Source organism: Notolepis coatsorum (assembly GCF_963971535.1).
Source record: "Notolepis coatsorum genome assembly, chromosome: 6".
Lineage (NCBI taxonomy): Eukaryota > Metazoa > Chordata > Actinopteri > Aulopiformes > Paralepididae > Notolepis > Notolepis coatsorum.
In genome coordinates this window covers 51,823,706-51,846,225 of record NC_140170.1, presented here as the reverse complement: position 1 = coordinate 51,846,225, position 22,520 = coordinate 51,823,706, and the positions used below count along the sequence as shown (strand labels likewise).

Below are 22,520 nucleotides of genomic sequence, written 5' to 3'. Positions count from 1 at the left end.
TAAAATCAACACAAATAAAGTATATTTAGATTCAAAGACTATTTTAATAGCTTTCTTTGAATACAATAATAATACCAGATCAAATTTATATAGCGCCTTTCTAGAACCCAAGGTCGCTTCACAATCAGGACAAATATAGGGCTAGGGAAATAGGGGGGGAAAAGGGGGATGAGGGAAGGTAAGGGATAATGGACCTAATCTAATCTAAACTAACTGATGGGGAAAGCCTTGGTGAAGAGGTGTGTTTTTAGTGCAGATTTTAAGGTGTCCAGCCGTTGGGGCGTTGCGGATTTCGGGGGGGAGAGAGTTCCAGAGGGTAGGGGACGCCACGCTGAAGACTCTGTCTCCAAAAGTCCGTAACCTGGTGCGAGGGATGGAGAGGAGACCTAGATCAGAGGATCGTAGGTTCCGGGATGGAATGTGCTGGTGGAGGAGATCAGACAGGTATCGGGGGGCGAGGGCATGGAGGGACTTATAGGTGAGGAGCAGGAGTTTGAAGGTGATGCGGAACTTGACTGGGAGCCAACCAGGAGGTGATGAATGAGTGGATCAGGGTCTCAGCTACAGAGTCTGAGAGTGAGGGTCGGAGACGGGAGATGTTTTTGAGAAGGCAGGCTTGGTGACGGATTTGATGTGGGAGTGAAATTAAAGTGTGGAGTCAAGGGTGACGCCCAGGTTACGGACTTCGAGAGACGGGGAGATGGAACAGCCGTCAACGTGGAGGAGGAGATCTCCAACCTTCCCAAGCAGTGCCTTGGTGGGCCACAACCATGAGCTCTGTCTTTTTGCTGTTGAGTTTCAGTAATTTGGTTGACATCCAGGTTTTTATGGCGTGGAGGCAGTTGACTACAGACTGTGGGGGGAGCTGGGAGGATGGTGAGGTGCTGATATAGGCAGAGTATCATCAGCATAACAATGAAAGTTGAGTCCATAGTGACGTATAATCTGACCGAGGGGGAGCATGTAAATGGTGAATAGTAGGGGACCCAGCACAGAGCCTTGGGGGACACCGTGGTTGACTGGGGCCGGGGGGAGGATGAGCCACTGACGCTGACAAACTGAGATCTATTTGTGAGATATGAATGAAACCAAGACAGAGCTGTACCGGTGATGCCAAGGTTGTCGGAGAGGCATTTGAGGAGGACTGAGTGGGATATTGTATCGAACGCCGCGGAGAGGTCGAGAAGGATGAGGAGGCTGATGTGTCCGGAGTCTGCAGCGAGGAGGTCATTAGTGATCTTGATGAGGGCGGTCTCTGTGCTGTGATGTGCTCGGTAGGCTGACTGAAGGGGTTCGTAGAGCTCATGGTTGTACAGATGTTGATTAAGCTGGGTGGCGACTGCCCTTTCCAAGGTTTTACTTAGGAAAGGACGGTTGGAGATCGGCCGGTAGTTGTCCAGCACCTCAGGGTCCAGACCAGGCTTATTTAGGATGGGAGTGATGGAGGCGGTTTTGAAACGGGAGGGAACTATTCCAGATGACAGAGGGGAGTTGATGATGTCCGTTATGATGGGGCAGAGGGTAGGAAGGCAGGCCTTGACCAGCACCGTAGGCATGGGGTCGAGGGAGCAGGTGGAAGCTTAGGCTCTGGTAACCAGCTTCATGACCAGCGGAACATCCACTGGGGAGAAGGAGGAGAGAGAGCACTGGGGATGGAGGGATGCAGCTGGGAGCATGTTGTCCGGCGTCAGGGGTAAGTGAGGAGGGGAGGGGGCAGGCATCGTGAGTTGTTGGTGGATGGAAGTCACTTTAGCCTGGAAAAAGTCAAGGAACTTAGAGCAGAGGTCAGGAGCATCAGCAGTGTGGGAGGCAGTGAGAGGGCGGAGGAGACTATTTATAGTTGAGAAAAGCGATCTGGGGTGATTTTGCTGTGAGGTGATGAGGGTGGAGTAGTATGTGGTCCTGGTCTTGGAGAGAGCCTCTTTGTAGGACCTCACGTGGTCGACGAAGGCCAAACGGTGACAAACAAATACAGTTTCTCTCCTGTGAAATACAAATGCTTCCTGTTGACAAACAAATACAGTTTCTCTCCTGTGAAATACAAATGTTCAACAAAACCATCCATATTGACTCAGCTAGACCTTTCTTATATCCGCGGCGCTAACAGAAATAAAAACAACCCAGGCCTATGTTAAAGTGCAGATTGGCTTAGAGGACGATAATGTCTTGTATGAACTACCAGTAATATAAATCATATTAACAACAAAAATGTGTTTGGCGGCTACGTGGCGTAGTGGGCAAGGCGCTCGCCACGAAATCTGGATACGCTGGGCTCGCCTGTTCGAGCCCCGCTCTCCACATTTGCTTTCAGTTTAGCTGGTCGTCCGTACTAATACACATTGGCCATATTAGGGGGTGGGAAACTGATGGGTGGGGATCGGGCGTTGTGGACAGCGACTCCTACAGGTCGGTTGGTGCGCCTGCGCAGTAGAATCAGCAAGTGTCGGGGGCAGCGTGAGCCTCCCACGCGTTACTCCTCGCCACTGAGAGATCGAGCTGCGCAGGTGAAAAGATGCGACTGCTGTTACCTCAAGTACCGGAGGGGACTTGTGCTATGTATGACTTAGTCCACATTGCAGCCGGCTTGTGGGAGGCAAGAAACGGCGTTCGTGACAGGGGAGGGTTGAATTGGATGTTACGAAATTGGGATGGGAGAAAATATAGAAAATGGGAGAAAAAGTGGATCAAAAAAAAAAATGTGTTCCATCTTCATGTCAGATGATTTTCAAAAAGGTGCATGAGTCGATACAAAAAAAGAACAAGCAAATATACTGCTGAAAGTTCAGAACGTTGAAAAATCTTTCAATGTTCAGTTGCTATCGCTATTAGCTCTATCTTTAATCTTTCAAAATGTACAGTTGCTATTGCATGCACTCATCTGTGTTTCACCACACACATGAGTGCATGCTTACCAACTGTCCGTCTGCAACACTACTATCACCAACATCTAAGAAGGGAGATCCCCCCTTGAATGGCCCTTCTAAGGTTTCTCTCCTCCACACTGCCTGTGGAGCTTTTTTCCCTATTGTTAGGTTTTAGTGAGTTTTTCCTTACCTTCGCGTGGGGTATGTCTGGGAGTGCTTGCATTCTTTCATTTATTTGCATTCATCTAAATGGGGACATTAACGTGTGTTGTCGGGCCCTATAAATAAATTTGATTTGATTTGATTTGATTTGAACATTTTTCACTCTATAGATTAATCTAGATTAATTTATTTTAATGCTTTAAATAATTTAAATTAATCTCCAAAATTAACTTTGACAGCCCACAGGATTTTGTGAGACTGTGGTGGGTGAACCTCGGGCCCTCTAGGGGCGTCCAGGGGCATGCTCCCCTAAATAAAGAGGCTAGATCTATGATGAACTTTGTGCTCAAAACACAAAATCGACTAGAGCATACATTTGAGCCATCAAAGAAATGAAGCAAAAGTGGTTACCTGTGTTGAACTGGTTTATTTTTAGAAAATAAAAATATATACTGGATTACTATTACGACTACTACCACTGCCAATACTACTGATACCTCCCTATTGGCAAACAACAAAAACGATAAAAAAAAGAAAATGTATTAATACTTTTTGGTTCATTATAAAACTGGCGGGACCAATTAGATATATATAAAAGGGTACTCTTGATCAAACAAAGATGAATGTCCCTATTGGGATTAATAGTGCAATAACTTGCTTTTTCACCAAACTTTACTTAAAACAAATAAAAGTGCCTCTTGATCATCAAACAAGAATGAATTTAATAAAGTGCAAATCTGACTTTCACCAAACATCACTTTTTGTAAAATAAAAGGTGACTTAAAAACAAAACAAAAAAAAGTGTTTTTGTGAAAATCGATTTTCATTTTAACCCTTTATCTGCCAGGGATTATTCTGATCTTAATCCACTGTCTGCCAGTACTGTAAGTCTATGGAGATGTTCCCCTTCTTTGCAGGGCTATAACTTTTTTAATTGTATTGCTAAATTGACATTACTATGGCCCATTCAACGTCAAGTATCTATCGTTTTAAGATGTAGCAACTTTCTACTTTTTCATTCACATATTCATACTAAAATACGGTCTAAAGTATAAATGTGTTTTTATCGTTTTCTGCAGCATTCTGCAGAGCGTGATTTATAGACATAAATACATACCGTATATTACATCATCAAATGTAGTTTGATACCGATTGACGTCAGATTAAAATGTTCAATTGTACAAGGTCCTAAGCGTCATGCCTCATCATCAGCTGGTGACCGGAGGGGGGGGGGGGGGGGGTTTATAAGTCTGTGGCCGACGTTAAATCATTCATGTAGTATGGGCGATACATAGATCACAGCAGTTTATATGGATCATAATATTCAAACACGCTGAAACTTACCGCAGCTTCCTCTGACCGTTGGGTGATCAGCGTGGAGCAGAAAGATCGCTATTATGGGATGTTGATATATGCGATCCATTTCCAGGTTGTATAATAATATATACGTCCAAATCATGTTGTTTATCGAGTTATTGGCAACGGATCGCTGTCCAGTGTGTCGAGCTGGAGTCCCGCTAACGATAGCGAGTGCCCGGACCGAATGTGGATGAGCACCACTTCCGGCGCGTCACTTCCTGTTTGGGCGATCGGCCACCAGATGGCGCTCTTGAACCGTTGGCGAGTTGAGAGAATTCAACAGGAGATCTCAAGTCTCCGTGGGTGAAATATGATTGCCATCACAGATTTTTGAAATATTGATCACAAAGACGCCTTACGGCGTCATTGGCAGATTACGCATGGCGGAGAATGACGTGGTAACACGTCATTGGCGAATAAAGGGTTAAAAATAATCGTCCTAAATCATGAATTTGAATGAATTGTACCCTTCCTGCGGTCTTGTTGTACAAAACTTGTAAGTCACTTTGGATAAAAGCGTCTGCTAAATGACAAAATGTAAATGGGTGATTCTCATGAAATCTTGATTTCAACATTTCAAACATAATTTTTTTTAACAAACTTGCATCTACAAATTTCCTTTTCAAGCACTATAAGCCAGGTCTGGAGTATATGTGAATAATAATTAGAAAATATTTAATAAGAAAAGCGTATACATTTTCACAGTTTTAAGAATAGATTATTAACAGTCATAGACACATACCTGAAACTATGAAATAATATATATCTTTAAATAATCATTTTTAGAATAGTTTGTCATATTACTCTCATTACCGCAACACCTTCTGCAGTCGACAACCTAATTTTTGTGATATTTCATGAAAACCTGAATTTGTCTTAAAATGTCATTGTAAACCTGAAAGCACATAACAAATAGATCATGGACATGCTTTTAGAATCAAATTATAATTGTTCACTAAATTAAATAAACATTCAATTAACAGCTGTTGTGGTAATGATACATGGGTTTCGGAAATGAGATTAATGATTTTGGTAATGATAATAAGTATGCTAAGTGTTGCCAGACACAACTCGAGGCTTAAGAGCAAGCCTGTTGGTTATTCAAAGCAAACCACTTGGTGTGTCTGATTAGCCACAAACACCAAAGCAGTCAATTACATTTGTGTCATTTTACTTGCATCACAAAATGTACCGGTAGGTAACACAACAAATTACATAATTATGAAAACCTCTAATTTACTGTATTTGTCAAGTTAACAGTGAACCTTTTTAATGAGAGATTATTTCAGGGCTTGCCAACGCTCACTGACTGCAGTGACTGGATGCTTTCATAAAATTGCAACTAAGGCATTTGCATATCCTCTCAATCAAATTAAGAAAAAAATGCATTTGTTCAGCTCAACTCACAACTTTATTCTGTTTAACAACATTCTGTTTAAAAATACAATAAGATGCAATCAATATACAGAATAATAACAAACAAATAAAACCTTTTCCATAGAACAATCATTGGTTCAGGTCATATACTTCAAAAAGTGCTTTAAATACCAAAAAATTACTCAAACAATCACACATATCATTATAGGCCTGATAACACAAACTGTGCAACTCTGAACGTTGCTTAGATAATACAATCCATATAGGCCTAAGATAAATGTGTATATTCTGGTTAAAAACAAGTAGGCCTGTACAAAATGAAATAAAAAACAAGGCCACAATCATGACAAAATGGTTGTCATGTATAAAACATGCTTAGACCTGTAGAACCCCCCACCCCACAACACGCATTTACACACACCAGTGTTTTAGACCCACTTCTTTGTGTATTTAGCCCAGATCTCAGCTGAAACACTAAAATGACGTGCAGAGGATGTGGCAGGTAGTGGCTCCGGTATGACACATTTGATGTCGTCCAAGTAATACCACACTTTCTCTCCATCGAACCTCCGATATGGAATGTAGAATTTGTTCTCTCCAGCACAATTCATCGTGTCAACCTCATATTGATCATCCACAATCTGTAAAGGACATGGGTAAAAGAAAAAGTACAAAACAGGACTCAGGATTTACCATTAACAAGTAACCTAGTGTCCATATCTAAAACTAGTTCTACATACCTGTGTGATGGTGCCAGGGAACAACTCTGCATCATACTCCACAAGGACCCACTTTCCCACGTCCAAAACAGGTCCTAGCTCTGCATTCTCCGTATCTGACTCCACATTCGCTCCTATGAAGGAGCACTCTTTTGGGAGAAAGCATCCGCATGCACTGCCGCAAAAGCAGGATACGTCCCGGGTCTGGATTACCCCTGGTTTTGTAGATGTCAGCTATAAGCAGAAATTAAATAATAAATGTATTAAAAAAGCATATGAATCAATCAAATTAAGCCAACTTATGACAATTCATTAATTAATTAAAACACTCTTAACACTTTGAGTGCCACGCCGGGTTTTCCTTTTTACCCCCTGAATGCCACCATCGGCGCCAATGTTAACGTTAATATCGCCTAATCTATGTTTTAAATTATGGCTATGTGTCTAATCTGCCCATCGCATTATCAAAGACTATTTTCCAGTCAGTGCTGTCGAGGCAGATTGATTTTTTATCGCGTCATTTCCGTTTTAGAGCATTTAGAAAAGCACCAGTTTTGAGATAGAAAAACAGCGCATTCTGGACCATTCTATGAAAATCGTCTTTTACTGGAATATTCCACAACGTTGATATTTGTCTGCCTTTTTATGAATCGTTTTCAAATAAACGCTAGATGATCAATATTATACGTGCACGCAAGCACATTCGGGCCGCGCACGGATAATCGCCGCGTTGATTTCCTCTCGGACTTTTACAGTGAAACCGAAAGAGTCCATTTCACAAAACAGCTTATAACTTCATCAAAATTAGTCTGATTATCCTAACACTGATAACATAGAGTCCTTACCTGACATCAGATGGTATCCAACTGGTATATTCCAATTCCTGATCACCATTCGAAAAAATCGATAAGTGTATGGATCCAACGCGATACAGTAGAACTCCATGATCAGCGGGTCTCAGACGCTCCAGAATGAACTGTGGTAACCCCGGCTGGATCAGTGAACTGGAAAATGTGGAGTACCGGATTTTTTTCCCCATCCATTTTCATTGAGTCCATTCCAAAATCCATTATGTCATCTGGGAGACGACAGGGGGCGCTTTTTTCCACAATGATCGCCGGCGCCGCTCGGGTATACTCTGGTAGGCTCGGGTGATGCAATATGATTTCAGATCGCAAAAATCTCGTGAGTGGCTTTCAACCACCTATAAATAAACCCGAGATATCTCGTGTGCGGCACGCAAAGTGTTAACAGGAGCACTCATTCAAGGGTACTACGACTATGCTTGCACCTCATGGTACCAACGCACCTCAAAGGCACTCAAAACAAGATTACAAACATCACAAAACAAACTGGTCAGACTACTACTTGACCTTACTCCTAGAACCCACCTCACCCCTGCCCACTTTGACAACCTAGGATGGCTTAGAGTAGACGACAGAGTACAGCAACTTGCAATGGGCCTGGTCTACAAGATACACTACACCACTAAGGTACCCATGTACATGTCAAAATACTTCCCAAAGGTCAGTGAATACCATGACCACAACACCAGAGGGAGTTCCACAAATCATGTTCAACCCAGATTCGGCACAAACAAGGGTCTAAACACGTTTCATAATTATGCCACATCAATGTGGAACGCCCTACCCACAGCCGTAAACAAATTTGAATCCCTACCCACCTTCAAAACCGCTCTCAAAGAGCACCTACAGGAGGCTGCAATTTGAAACTGGCCCCCGTAAATGTCCAAACCCTCCCATCCCATCCCACCCCCTCCCCCCCACCCACCACCTCCCAATGTACAGTCTCCTCCCCCTCGTATGTATATATTTTCTGTTAGGATCTTTGTTTAACAGTACTGTATATTTGCATATCGTGTATGTCACAATTGTAACAGTACTGTATATCTGTATGTCATAAATGCCATGATATATCTATGTCGTGTATGTCATAAATGTCATTATGAATTGAAAATGGGGGACCCTGATGTAAACAAGACGAAAGTCTTTCTCTGGTCTGCATCCCCTTAACAATAGATCAACCTCATGTCACATTGACTTACCTGGTGAATCTTCATAGTCCCGGGCACGTCTGTATTCAGGGATGGAGGAATCAAATCCTGGGCCGAAATGATCTCATCCTCTGTGACTATGTATAGCCTTACAGATGAGTGTGTTGCTCATGCAGTGTTTTGGTGTCTGGGATGCTAGTTCCATAAGCAACAAGCCGGTCTGCTAGGTTCTTGAGTGCACCCCCTACCCCATCAGGGGCACCCTTGCCATGAGATGCCTCTGAGAAGTTCCAGGTGACATATTCAAACCCTCTCATGAAAGGCACTGTCGAGGCCGGATAGAACGCTGTCTTGTTGCTGTACTGTCTGGGAGGTGGGTCCATCTGAAATAAAATGGATTTGTTTCACTTCTGGATGTTCTTCCCGGATGGACTTGAGCACTGGATTAAGATGAGCCCACGTTGCAACAGCATCATGCTTTAGGGACGCTGACAGAGAGGCAAAAGACTCCACACGTCCCCCACTCAGGTATTTGACCCCACTGTATGCGTCACTTGCTGGTTCCCGCCACCAAAGTGGGTGTCTTTCACTTCCCTGGTGTACTTACAGCTATAGTTAGTGTGGGACCACCCACACTATTGTAAAGATACTATTTATTTATTCCGCCGATTTTTGTCCAGTAACTCCTGCCAGAGCTTTTTTTGGTCCAACTCGAGTTGCTATTACTTTTTGGAAAGTTTCACCCCACCGTTTGGCTACAAATCGACTTTAAACGGGAACTTTTGGTCCATAAAGGAATGAATGGCAGAACATTCTAGAACATTTGTGATGTCACAGTAACTTGTCATAATAGAACATTCTAGAACATTTGTGTTACAAGTGTGGTTCAGTCAACTCTACGACAAGCGGTTCAAAAGATACAAAAAGGGGGCGCGGCCTAAGGATCAAGATGAATCCCCTGAAGGGGAGGAGCCAACCCATGGGGGCGTGGTCAACATAGACCAATGAAAGAGGATATCCCTACTGATTATGATGTCATAATAGAACATTCTAGAACATTTGTGTTCTATATATATAGAACAATTCTAACAATTCTCTCAGAAGATCTCATTCTGAAGAAGAATCAGGACTGACACAGACTGAAGCCTGCATTGCTCAAACAAGATGCCTAAGGTGAGTGTTCACAATTTAATGTTCTAGAATGTTATATTATGACATACTGTGACATCACAAATGTTCTATTATGACATAATACTGTGAGATCACAAATGTTCTATAATGATCTATTATGACATACTGTGACATCACAAATATTCTAGAATGATCTATTATCACACATCACAAATGTTCTAGAATGATCTATTATGACAGCATACTGTGACATCACAAATGTTCTAGAATGTTCTATTATCACATCATACTGTGACATCACAAATGTTCTAGAATGTCTATTCTGACATAATACTGTGACATCACAAATGTTCTATTATGACATCATACTGTGACATCACAAATGTTCTAGAATGTCCTATTATGACATACTGTGACATCACAAATGTTCTAGAATGTCCTATTATGACATCATACTGTGACATCACAAATGTTCTATTATGACATCATACTGTGACATCACAAATGTTCTATAATGATCTATTATGACATACTGTGACGTCACAAATATTCTAGAATGATCTATTATGACATCATACCGTGACATCACAAATGTTCTAGAATGTTCTATTATGACATCATACTGTGACATCACAAATGTTCTAGAATGTCCTATTATGACATCATACTGTGACATCACAAATGTTCTAGAATGTTATATTATAACATCATACTGTGACAGCACAAATGTTCTATAATGACATCATACTGTGACATCACAAATGTTCTAGAATGTCCTATTATGACATCATACTGTGACATCACAAATGTTCTATAATGTTCTGCCATTCATTCCTTATGGACCAAAATGTCCTGTTTAAAGCCAAACGGTGTGGTGAAACTTTCCAAAAAGTTATAGCAACTCGAGTTGGACCAAGCTGGTTGTTTCTCTTTTTTTTTATCCACTTTTTCCCCCATTTCTTTTCTATTTTTCTCCTATCCCAATTTCGCCTCGCCAATTCTCCCTTCAATTCACCCCTCCCCTGTCTCGAACGTTGCCAGACCATGCCTCCCACTGGTCGGCTGCAGTGAGGACGAAGCCTTGCATCACGTGTCCCCTCCGGTACACGAGGAGGCAGCCGTCGCATATTTTCACCTGTACAGCGCAATCTCTCAGTCGCGAGGAGTAACGTGTGGGAGGCTCACGCTGCTCCTGTTACTTCCTGATTCTGCTGTACAGGTGCACCAACCGACCTGTAGGAGTCGCTGTCCACAACGTCCGATCCCCACCGGCTTTCCCACCCCCTAATACTGCCAAGTGTATTAGTATGAACGACCAGCCAAGCCGGAAGCAACGCCGAGAGCTGGGCTCGAACCCAGCATCTCCTGCGTTAGTGGCGAGCGCCTTGCCCACTGTGCCACTTAGCCGCCCTCAAGCCGGTCGTTTTGATACCTTACACTTGTGTGTGGTGTGAAAGCTCTGGCAGGAGTTACTGGACAAAAATCGGCAGAATAAATAAATAAAAATAAATAGTATAGATTACAATAGTGTGGGTGGTCACCTCACTGTAATCAATGTGGACGGCCACCTCTTTCTCAGTAAGGCTCTCCTTGAGTGACTTCAGCCTCTGGAACTGGTGCTGGATGTTATATACATGAATGGCCAGTATATTTACATGGTCCTGAGTGAGGTCAACAAGTTTGTCGATGTCGATAGATGTGTGTGTCTTCTCCAGTGCTGTGTTTTTGACATTCGTCTCCTCCAGTGCACCATCTTTTCCCTTTTTTTGTGATTTTTACCTGTCCGGGTAACCCACTGGTCCCAGGAAATTATGTTTCCCTTGGTTGATGGATCAATAGTTGTAGGGAAGGTTTTGCCTTGGCATTGAATGCACCTTCTGTACATGCATTCCATATCACTTGAGCTGCAGACACAGGACTCAACTATTTCAGTTGTGGATGGTGTGGCAACAATCCCAAGCTGGTGAAGCTTCTTGATTTTGAATTGGAAATTCTTGTGGATTTTGCAGGCACAGGTTTCTCTTTGGGAAACGGGTCTCACGGTCCAAAAGGGCTTCAGTCTGCAGAACTGAGCCCTTGAGAGTTTGTAGCGAGGATGCTGACTGAGAAATGTAACATGTAGTCTCTCCATAGTGTCAGTCAGTGCCCTCTTCCTGAACACTTGTCCTTTCTTGCGGACTTCCCCTGTTTTGCCATTGATGACGGTTGAGTTGTCATCCTGGTGCAAGAAACCACTCACAACATGTCCCATCAATCGTCTCTGGCTGTTGTTGGGCAGGGTCTTGGGCTCTCTTCTCAATGGTGCCTATCAAAGGTGCTGGTCCTTTTTTGTTTTTTCTTGTAGCCTTCTAAGCTGCTTCGTTAGGTTAGAGTATTTTCGGGACTGGATTTCCAGTTGATCTTTTGTCGCCCTCAGTTTTGACCTCAGTGAGGTTATGGTTGCCTTCCTTTTTCTTCCTGCTTTGGGGCTGGAGGTCTGCTCTGGTGTTGGGCAGTTCAAAGGTGGCTCGGGAGGGCTTGGTACTACCTGGACATCCTACATCCTCCTTTTTCTTCTTGCTTTGGGGGTGGAGGTCTGCTCTGGTGTTGGGCAGTTTGATGGCAGTTCTGGGGGGATTGGTGGTACCGGTAGGCCTCCATCTTGCTCCGGTACCTGTGCGGCATCTGGCTCATTGATGGAGGGAGGGGTCAAATCCAAGATGGCATTCAGTGTTTTCTTTTTAGCATAATGCCTGTTCGAATTTTCTCTCCATTGTTTTTATTTACTTTCATATTGTTTGGAGGTAAGATCTTCCATTTTCTTGATCTTACCATTTTCCTTTCGTTTTTGATATCTAGTATGTGTGTGTGTCCTACAGTAGGGACTGAATGGCTTACAAAGTGCGAGTGTGTACACATCCTCTAGTAAGGGCCAGAAAGCTGGACATCCTATCAACTAAATGGCTTGTATGAGGCTTCCTATAAACTAGCATGTTTGCTAATGACTGTACCATTTCCAACCCCCCTAACCTCTCTCTCTCCTTCCTTCTGTACTCGTCCAGCAGGTCAGGGTTGTTGTAAACCTTTTCTCTGAATTTTGCTAGCCTAGCCTTTGCTAACGCTTTCTTTTTCTCAGTGGCTGACTGTCTGCAATGAAACAGGAAAGTTTGATGTAAATTACATAAATGAACTGTTGATGATAGACATTTTATTATTACTATGTAATTACAACCTTATGAACACTTAATGTTGAAGTGTTACCAACTATTACTATTTAATGACAAAGTTATGTGATGTGTTACCAAATTCTCATTGCCGAAAGAGAAGTTCTTATTACCAAAACACCCATTAAAATGTTGCGGTATATGAGAAGTGTGTTGCGGAGGATGAGAGGAGTTAGCATTTTTAGCTAACAATGGAGAAGCCATGATGACATCCGCAAAAAAATGTCATGGTACATGTTAGGAATGTATTAACCTTTGTATTGATCAAATATTGATGATCAAAACTTTTTTTCAAACAAGTAATACTTCATGTTTCAGTAATGAGAATCAATTTTGTCGTGTACAAGGGCTGAAGCGGGAGTTCGAACTTTTAAGTGTTAACCATTGAGGTGACTTCACTTACCTTGTAGCCATCTTCTAGCTTGTCTTCTTTGTGATGCATCATGGGACAATAAAACTTTATTTAAAAAATACTGTAGTCTTAACAGGAAGGTGAAAACTGTTGCAGAGAATGAGAACTGCATCCATGGACATTATGTTTTCCACAAAAATCATTAATTTGTCAATTTAATTGTATAATTCATCAGAATTTCCTTGATGAGACAAATAAATAAACAATATTAATAAAGTTTTAGAGAAACATTTTGAGTTTATTAAATATAAAATTAAGTCAATGGTCCATAGAAATCAATGTGGACGCATTGCGCTAATGAGAATTTAAGCACAAAATGTACTAAAATATTAAGATAATTAATTGTTATGAGTAAACAACTCATTGTACAAAGAGCACATTTTAATCTTTAATATTATGTTTTGTTTACTTGAATAAATGGTAACCTTTATTTAGAAAAGATCACGGCCATGGTAAATCATTGATTTCATGAGAATGACCCAAATGTGCTCCTTGGGGGGAAAGTTAGCGTAGAGCCCTGCTGGTGTGAGCTGGGTAATGTAGTTTTATGAAATTTAGACGTTCATTGAAAGCCCTGTGTCTCCTCTTTTTTTTGTTTTACAACGATTCATGAGTGCTTCCTGTTCTTGCGTATAAACCCCCTTATTTTCCATGCAATGAAATTTTTTATAAACTCATATTTAGCTCATAAAATCATTGCTAAACAAATTAGTGCTGAAAATATACACTTGATTGCTGTTTTGATAGGGTTAGGGTATTTATTCTTGGCTACTTTGAAACAGAAACACAACATCACTTAATACGGTTTGTGCAACGTTAAACAAAACCCGGTACCGCTTAAAGGGTTAATAGACGATAGCTATAATATTATATATTACACTTATTATAGTGTAATTTCTCAAGACCTCTCTTGGCAGAGCCTGAGGTGTGGCCAGCAATATCGACCTCTCCCCTATCCCCACTCAACTACTACTCACACTACAAAAGTGCAGTATCAAGCGGGGCTCAGACCATTAGAGGGCGCTGTTTGATTCTGTTTTAAATTAAAATACAAAACAAACTATTGTGTGTGTGTGTGTCTCTCAGCCGAAGAAGAATCGCCTGCGCTACGCAGAGGGAGATAAAGACATGGACGTCAGTGTGTATGACTTTGAAGAGGAGCAGCAGGAGGGACTTCTCTCTGAGGTCAACGCTGAGAAGGTGGTGGGAAACATGAAGCCTCCCAAACCCACCAAGATCAAGAAGAAAGGTCTTTATCTTTCTCGCACACTCAGTCTCGCTCTGTCTCTCACATACCCACTCTTATACACAGACTCACTGTATCACGCACACTCTAATTTGTCTATCTCTTTCATAGTCACTCTAATTCATCTATCTCTCTCGTGAATAGGGATGGGAATTGATAAGATTTTATCGATACGATTCCATTGTCGATTCTGCTTATCGATTAGATTCTTTATTGATTCCCTTATCGATCCCTGATAAATTTATAATTTACATAAATAAATTGGAAATGCAACAGAACTAAGCTGGTTAGAATAACAACATGCAACTTGACATTTCTGATTGTCATTTATTGTTGAGCCCCCATGTCAGAAAAATACAAAAACTGTAAAAAAAAAACTATACACTTAAATAAAATAATGTATTTGAGATTCTCTTAAACTAATTTATTTATTTACTAATTTAATCTATTGAATAACGACCTGTTGAATGCAACTACAGTTCAATATCTTAAACTAATTTAATCTATTGAACTGTAGTTGCATTGAACAGGTCGTTATTCCTGACTCAGGAATAACCAGAGCACACACACACACACACACGCACACACACACACAGACGGCTCCCTCCCCGGAGTCCCCGCTCGCCCCCACCCTACCTGAGCCCAGTCAGCTGTTATCTCTCTCTGTTGCGTGATTGGTCTGTCTGTATCAGCTTGGTTAGCTAACGTTAGCTAGCGTTAGCTAGCTCCACGGCTAATCTTAGGTTACCCTGAATTAAATCAATTCTGAAGGTAAGAAAGGAATCAATAGCCAATTTAGTGGGTGTAACGGAGTTATTGCTCTTGGGAGTAACGAGTAAAGTAATAAAATAACTTAAACCAGTAACAAGGAATATGACTATTTTTCATTAAAAAAAATTGTAACAAGCTCAACACTTGTCTAACCAGATATTGACTGTGTGTTTTGTATTTGTGTAGGAGTGAAGAAGACGTTTCAGTGCGAGTTGTGTAGCTACACCTGTCCTCGTCGATCTAACCTGGACCGTCACATGAAGAGCCACACAGACGAACGGCCTCACAAGTGTCACCTGTGTGGACGAGCCTTCAGGACGGTTACCCTGCTGCGCAACCACCTCAACACACACACTGGTGAGTAAGAACATCCCAAAACACACACACACACACACTGGTAAGAACATCCCAAAACACACACACACACTGGTAAGAACACACGCACGCACACACACACACGTAAGAACATCTCAAAACACACACACTGGTAATAACATCTCAAAACACTTATGTAACCCAGGGTCCAGATTCATAACTAGCATAGGAACATAAATAGTTAATGTTAGTAGGTAAGAACTTTCTAGACAGTAAAACATTCTATGCCCAGACTCCCCAAAACCCCATAGGATTGTGATAATGTAGTCCTGGGATAATATGCACAGGGACGTGCATTAGGATAGAAGGGGAGAATGTAACCCAGGGTTCAGATTCATAATTATCAAAGGAACATAAATAGTTCCTGTTTATCTCTGAGCTACCACTTCCTGTTTTACCATGAGGTCCCACTTCCTGTATATAGAATGTAAACCAGCGTATGATGTCATGATAGAAGGTTCTGGAACCTTTGTGATGTCATCCTATGATGTCATATAGAACGTTCCGGAACATCTTGGTAATAGCCGAATCACTTCCTGTAAAGAAAACGAGTTTAAAGGGCCAATTCACCTAATAAGGTATTTGCATTCCCTGATAAACTAATATAGAGTTACCGATGATAACCTCAGAGACGTCTGAACGAACCCCAATGTGTTGATCCAATCGACCTAGGCCTTGATATCGACCTAACCCTCCCGCAAGGAGAGGTTACTGACCTAATCTAAAAGGGATACTTCAAAGCATAATTTGTACTTTACGTACGTATGTATTATTACTGTTTATCTAGCGCGCTTTTAATTAAAACACCGGTTATTGTTATAACTCTGCCTCTGGTCTACTATTCTTTTAATTGTGCATATTACTCCTTGTCGCATTCGAACCTAGAACTGTGCCCGTGGCAAATAGCTGTTACTGTTATTAACACAAGTGCTACATAAATTTGGCAAGCCAGCCAGGAGGAGTATATCACAGTTAACTGGATTATTAGCCTTTAAGGCAGAAGGTTAAATAGCGTGTAGCGATGGAAGTAGTTCAAACTAGCCGCGTGAGACTCACTCATTCACTCATAGTCCGCGGTATAGTCGATATTACCTCTGACCCTAAACTGAATGAATACCTGATGGAACGCGGCACCATTCGGAGGACGTTCTTGGTAGCTCCTGACGGCGCCGATCCCGACTCACGGGTTATTATAGAATACGAAGGCCCGCAAGCAGTTACCAAGTTCCGACTAGACACGCCCCAAGCGGAGTACGTCATTACAGATTTGGCCAGCGTGTATGACCCTGTAGCCAGTGACGCGGCTACACAGACTTTTATCAGAGAGATAGCGGGGATAGCGGCGAGGAGGGGCGAAGCCCTGGAGGTCGTCCTCACGCGAGAACTCGCCGCCATCAGCACCGCCCTCAACAGCCGCCCCCAGGACGAAGGGACCTGGGGGGACCTATTCCCAATGGACCACCCCCCACCGGGTCCGGGTCCTGCAACCCAAGCAAGCCCCTCACCCGGGCCAAGCCGAGCGGAGCCAGTACCCGAGGCCCGCGGGCCCCCAGCAGCAGTGCGCCCGCAAGAGAATGCACAACCTGTTCTGACACAAGCTGAGGTCAACCCCCCGGGGGTGCAAAAGATAATTGTGGAGCACCTAATGAGAAACGACGACGCAGCCAGGCTCCGACCCTTCTCTGGGCGAAGCCCTCAGCCCGACAGAGAAGTAGACTACGCGACATGGCGTACCAATGCGGTCCTTCTCCTCAACGACCAAAGAGTGCCTGATGTAGTCAAAGCCCGGAGACTCATGGATAGCCTCATGGTACCCGCCAGTGGCGTCGTAGGACACCTGGAACCTGACTGTTCTCCATGGAGGTACCTGGAGAGCCTCGACGCCGCCTTTGGGGCCATTGAAGATGGAGCTGATCTTTATGTAAAGTACCTGAGTACAGTGCAATCCGTTGGAGAGAAATCATCAGTTTACCTTCGGCGACTACAGGAGAGCCTGACTACCACCTATAGGAGGGGGGGGCGTAGCGGCCACCGCCCTCGATCAGCACCTGCTAAGCCAATACATCAGGCTGCAGGGACACCGCCATGCTAACCGATCTGCAGCTATTACAGAGAAAGAACAACCCACCTACCTTTACCGAACTCCTCCTGTTAATCCGCACCATAGAAGACCAGCGCTCTTCCAAAGAATACCGCCTGAGACAGAGCCTGAACGTTTTGAGGCCAAGGGTATCGAGTAACGCCCAGGGCAGCTGGACCCAAAGGGAAGAGGAATACGCTCAAGTCGAGTCCGGACACCAGCTCCGAAGTCCAAAGTTTAAAGGCGCTAGTTGCAGACCTACAGAAACAGTTCCGGGGAATGAAGGACAACCAGGACAGACAAGCGAGGCCAGTTTCCAAGCAAGAAGCCCAGGCATCAGTTAAACCGACGACTAACCGAGGTACTCACAAGGCCCAAAAGTCAGACTCAAAGCCCAAAGCCCTACACAAGCCATAGACCCAGACCCTGGTATTGTTTCAGCTGTGGAGAAGATGGACACATGCGACCCCAATGTGAGAGCGAGCCGAACCCCTCTCTGGTGGACTTGAAACATAAAGTACTAGCTGAAAAACAGCAGGTCTGGGACCTGAATTTAAACTAAAGACAGTTGCTGCAGAGGGACGAGCAGGAACTGGGGTACGAGAGAGATGTCCCAGACGGCAGTGGCGCGCCTCGGCCACTTATGCCAAAGTGGCGGCCATACCTAAAGGACTGGTTGGAGCTAAATGCACTGCCCAAGTAATCCTGGAAGGTAAAGAATGCGGCTGCTTACTCGATACAGGCTCCCAAGTAATAACGATCCCGAATTCCTTCTATCAAGAGAACATGTCCCACCTACCCCTTAACTCCTTATACGACCTGCTGGAAGTGGAAGGAGCCAATGGGCAGGAGATCCCCTACCTCGGCTACGTCGAAACTACAATCACGTTTCCACGAAGCATGTTCGGCGTCGACATCGACATCGCCACCCTAGCGCTGATTGTGCCTGATATGAGCGCTACCCTGTCCACAGTGCTGGTAGGCACAAACGCCCTAGACAGCCTGTACCAGCAGTGCGCAGATACCCCATCTAAGAAATACCAATCCCGGCCCTACGGCTACCAGGTAGTCTTGAGAACCCTTGAAGCCAGACATAAACAGTCTGCGGAGTCCAGCCTGGGCGAAGTGAAACTACATAGCAAAGACCCTGAAACTATCGCTCCAGGGCAGACCAAAGTCCTCGAGGGAGTAGTGAGTTGCAGAGCAACCCACGCAGGAAGATGGGTGATGATAGAGTCCCCAAGGTCAACGGCCTTGCCAGGGGGAATCCTGGTATCAGGTGGCTTAGCAGAGCTACCACGAAAACTGCCACATTGTATACCAGTCCTCCTTAAAGGATAACTCCACTATTTTGGGAAATTAGCTTATTTAACATCTTCCCTGGAGTTAGACAAGAAGATGCATACCTTTTTTGTCTCTGTGCGTGCATTTTAGCTTTGGGAATAGATGCTCCGTTAGCATAGCTTAGCTTCATCACTGGAAGTGGGGGAGGACAGTAGCCTTACAGTGCCTTACAGTGTATTGCAAGGTCTGACATTGACCAAACTTGATATGCATGACCTTGGTGGGCTCTAGGTCAACTCCTGAAAAGGGGGTCAATGTCAGACCTTGCAATCAAAAGTTAGGGGCGCACTGAAATTATGGCAAGGGTTATTAGCCCCCTAACTTTTGATTGCAAAGTCTGACATTGACCCCCTTTTCAGGAGTTGACCTAGAGCCCACCAAAGTCATGCATATCAAGTTTGGTCAATGTCAGACCTTGCAATACACTGTAAGGCACTGTAAGGCTACTTACTAGAGTGGAATCGGTTAGAAGTATTGGACGGAGTCCTGTACAGGACGAGGCAAGACGGCGCACAGACCCACCATCAACTGGTGTTGCCGGAAGACCTGAGACCTATGGTCTTAAAAAGCCTTCACGATGACATGGGCCACATGGGCGTGGACCGAACCCTAGACCTCGTCCGGAAGCGATTCTATTGGCCCAAAATGTCAGCTGAAGTAGAGACAAAGATCAGGACCTGCAACCGATGTGTACGGCGTAAGGTTCCACAAGAGAGAGCTGCCCCGTTGGTGAACATCACGGCCACACGACCACTAGAGTTGCTGTGCATGGACTTTCTCAGCCTGGAACCAGACTCCAGTAACACAAAGGACATCTTGGTCATTACGGACCACTTCACGAAATACGCAGTAGCGATCCCTACCGCAAATCAAAAAGCGCGGACAGTCGCTAAATGCCTGTGGGACAACTTCATTGTCCACTATGGTATCCCGGAGAAGCTCCACAGCGACCAAGGTGCGGATTTCCAATCCCGCACAATTAGAGAGCTGTATGAGCTAGCCGGCATCAAAAAGATACGAACTACCCAGTACCATCCAAGGGGAAACCCAGTAGAACCCTTCAACAGGACCCTGCTTAATATGCTGGGCACCCTGGAGAATCAGAAGAAGAGCCATTGGCGAGACTACGTCAAACCCCTAGTGTAACTGAGGGGTACAATTCCCTGACTGTATTAAATAAGTATGGTATCATTAAACCACTACTGTCTTATGTACATTACTACTGGCCATACAGTACACAGGTATATGAGATGAACACCTCCACAATGACACGGTTCCACACAATCTTGGTTAGAATAATATTTATTAGCAGCAATAATAGTAGATTACAATACTTCACTTAGAGTCGCGCTTATAAGGCGAAGAATGTGCGTGAGTAAATCAAGAGCGTAAGTCCATTATAATATTACGCAGGAGATAATGAATACCACCTGTATCTTAGGAACTATATCTATGGTACACTAGTAAGGCAGCGGGAGATAATAGTAGGGTCCCTCCGGTTGTAGGCCAGCAAGGGGAGAGGATTTGTCGGTAACGAAAGTCTGGGTCAACGAAGAATAGGGAGACTCCAAGTACAGGAGACAGTGCAATAATCTCTTGATCCGCAGACGAATAACAGCTATTCTCCGGTATGCAACTCCGCATTGAAGAAAGCTAGCCAGCCTCGGGCGTCCTAGAGGCGGGCTCGACGTTGCTCCTCACAGGGTAAATCCCACACAATTGTGGGTGTAGACGATTCTCCGCTCCATCAGTTACAGGACCAAAGCAAATATAATCCAGCCGAAAAGGGCTATGCAGTCGTCGGGTAGGTTATCCAGTGTACATGTCCACACGGTCCTCGTCTAGGGCTCCTCGGGTGAAGGCGCCAGGTTAAGCTGCCCAGCCTGGATAAGCACACTAGCTGGTACGAGGAAACGTTGGTGATGCTGGTCACTGTAGAATGGTAGCCGCACGATACACTATACATAAATAGACTATTACTGAATTAATAGAATAGGTCGAACTTGACGGTACAGCGTTAAACTCTGATACTTCAGCTATCAATTCGCACGCGGTCTCAATGCTCTATTTGGGGCCAAACGGGCCCTACTTCACCGCACGTTGTATCGTGGGTGAGGCTTCACTTGGGTAACTCGAACTACTTCTGTATTCACCTGCGCCATATTTATACGTTAGGCGAACAAACTAGTACCAGCCTTATTCCTGTCTCGTATTCTTGCGCAGAGCCGTTCATGTCCAGGCATGTCTTTGGCGGTGACTTTGAACTAGACCTTGGGGGTATGGCAGTGGCGCCTAAGGGACCGCTGTCCAATAGGAGAACGAAATATTATGGTCTGTACTAGGTTAAAGGGATATTCCGTGTATATGTACAAAGAATACACAAGGGATATCAGACGATATACAAATCCTATGCAATATATATCAAATAATAAATATATATATTCGGTTTAATCTGATCCTTCGTAACAGCCGCCTCCTAATTAGTCCCACCTAATTAGATAAGCAGAGACAGATTAACCGCATGGTCCACTACACATTTTTAAATAACAATTTTACCATTATTAAAAAAATATGTTCCTCCTGCCTCATTACTGTGGTCCTTTTTATTTAACATTTAAGTGCGTTTGTTTTCAGGTTTGCATCTTTTATAATGAACCAACCGAGAAAGTGTGTAAATCACTAATAGAACAAAAACAACAAACTGTGTTTGTGTGTGTGCGCGCGCTTGTGTAGTGCTCCTTGAATGAGATCACCACAACACACACACCATTGCATTAATCAGGAGGACAAGAAACTCTGCATACATTTGTTTCACAATGAAAAGTGCTTTAGAAATCAAATGAATTATTATTGTAAATAACCCCATGAAAGGTTTATTATTTGTATGGGTAATTACCTGCTTCATATTTGTGATGTTACTGGTTTCAGTGTGTGCCTAAAGTGATCAATGTGTTGGGCCGTTTATAGAGATCTATGCCAATTAATGTTTATGTATATCCGGGACTTTTTTTTAGTAAGAATTGAGAGGTATTTGTATATGTGACCTTTATTTTGAAAACAGTGTTGCGACGCAACCTTATTTACATTTGCGCTTTTGACAGTGAAATGTTCAGTACAACTTAGCTCGAAGGAAAGACTAATCAAAAAGGTTTAATTGACCCGTATGAGGCTCTTACGGTAGGACTTTGATTGTTTATAGAAGTGGAATGTAATACTATGCTAAACGAGAAATAAACAGTTTGTGACAGCCAGTAAAGTTGCAAGCCACTTTCATTTCATATACGGGGACACTGTGACCGTGACAATTAATAGTATTATCTTATTTGCATATTGTCTCATTATTAGATAGATAGATAGGTTGATATTTTATAAATTTAAGTAGACAGTATTTCACGTCCTAATAGTGGGCTACTACTACTCACCAAATCGATGGCTGAACCTGAACGTTAGAAGTGTCCGTGTC

At 43.4% G+C, this 22,520-nt stretch overlaps 1 protein-coding gene across 1 annotated transcript in view; it reads left to right on the top strand.

Annotated features, from left to right (window-relative positions):
- Positions 1–22,520, top strand: part of ctcf (CCCTC-binding factor (zinc finger protein)) — an 83,042-nt gene that overhangs the window by 22,714 nt on the left and 37,808 nt on the right. The window contains exons 7-8 of the mRNA XM_084317027.1: positions 14,328–14,490; positions 15,445–15,615. Of these exons, the coding sequence (XP_084173153.1) occupies positions 14,328–14,490; positions 15,445–15,615 (334 nt within the window). The remainder of the gene's footprint in view (positions 1–14,327; positions 14,491–15,444; positions 15,616–22,520) is intronic.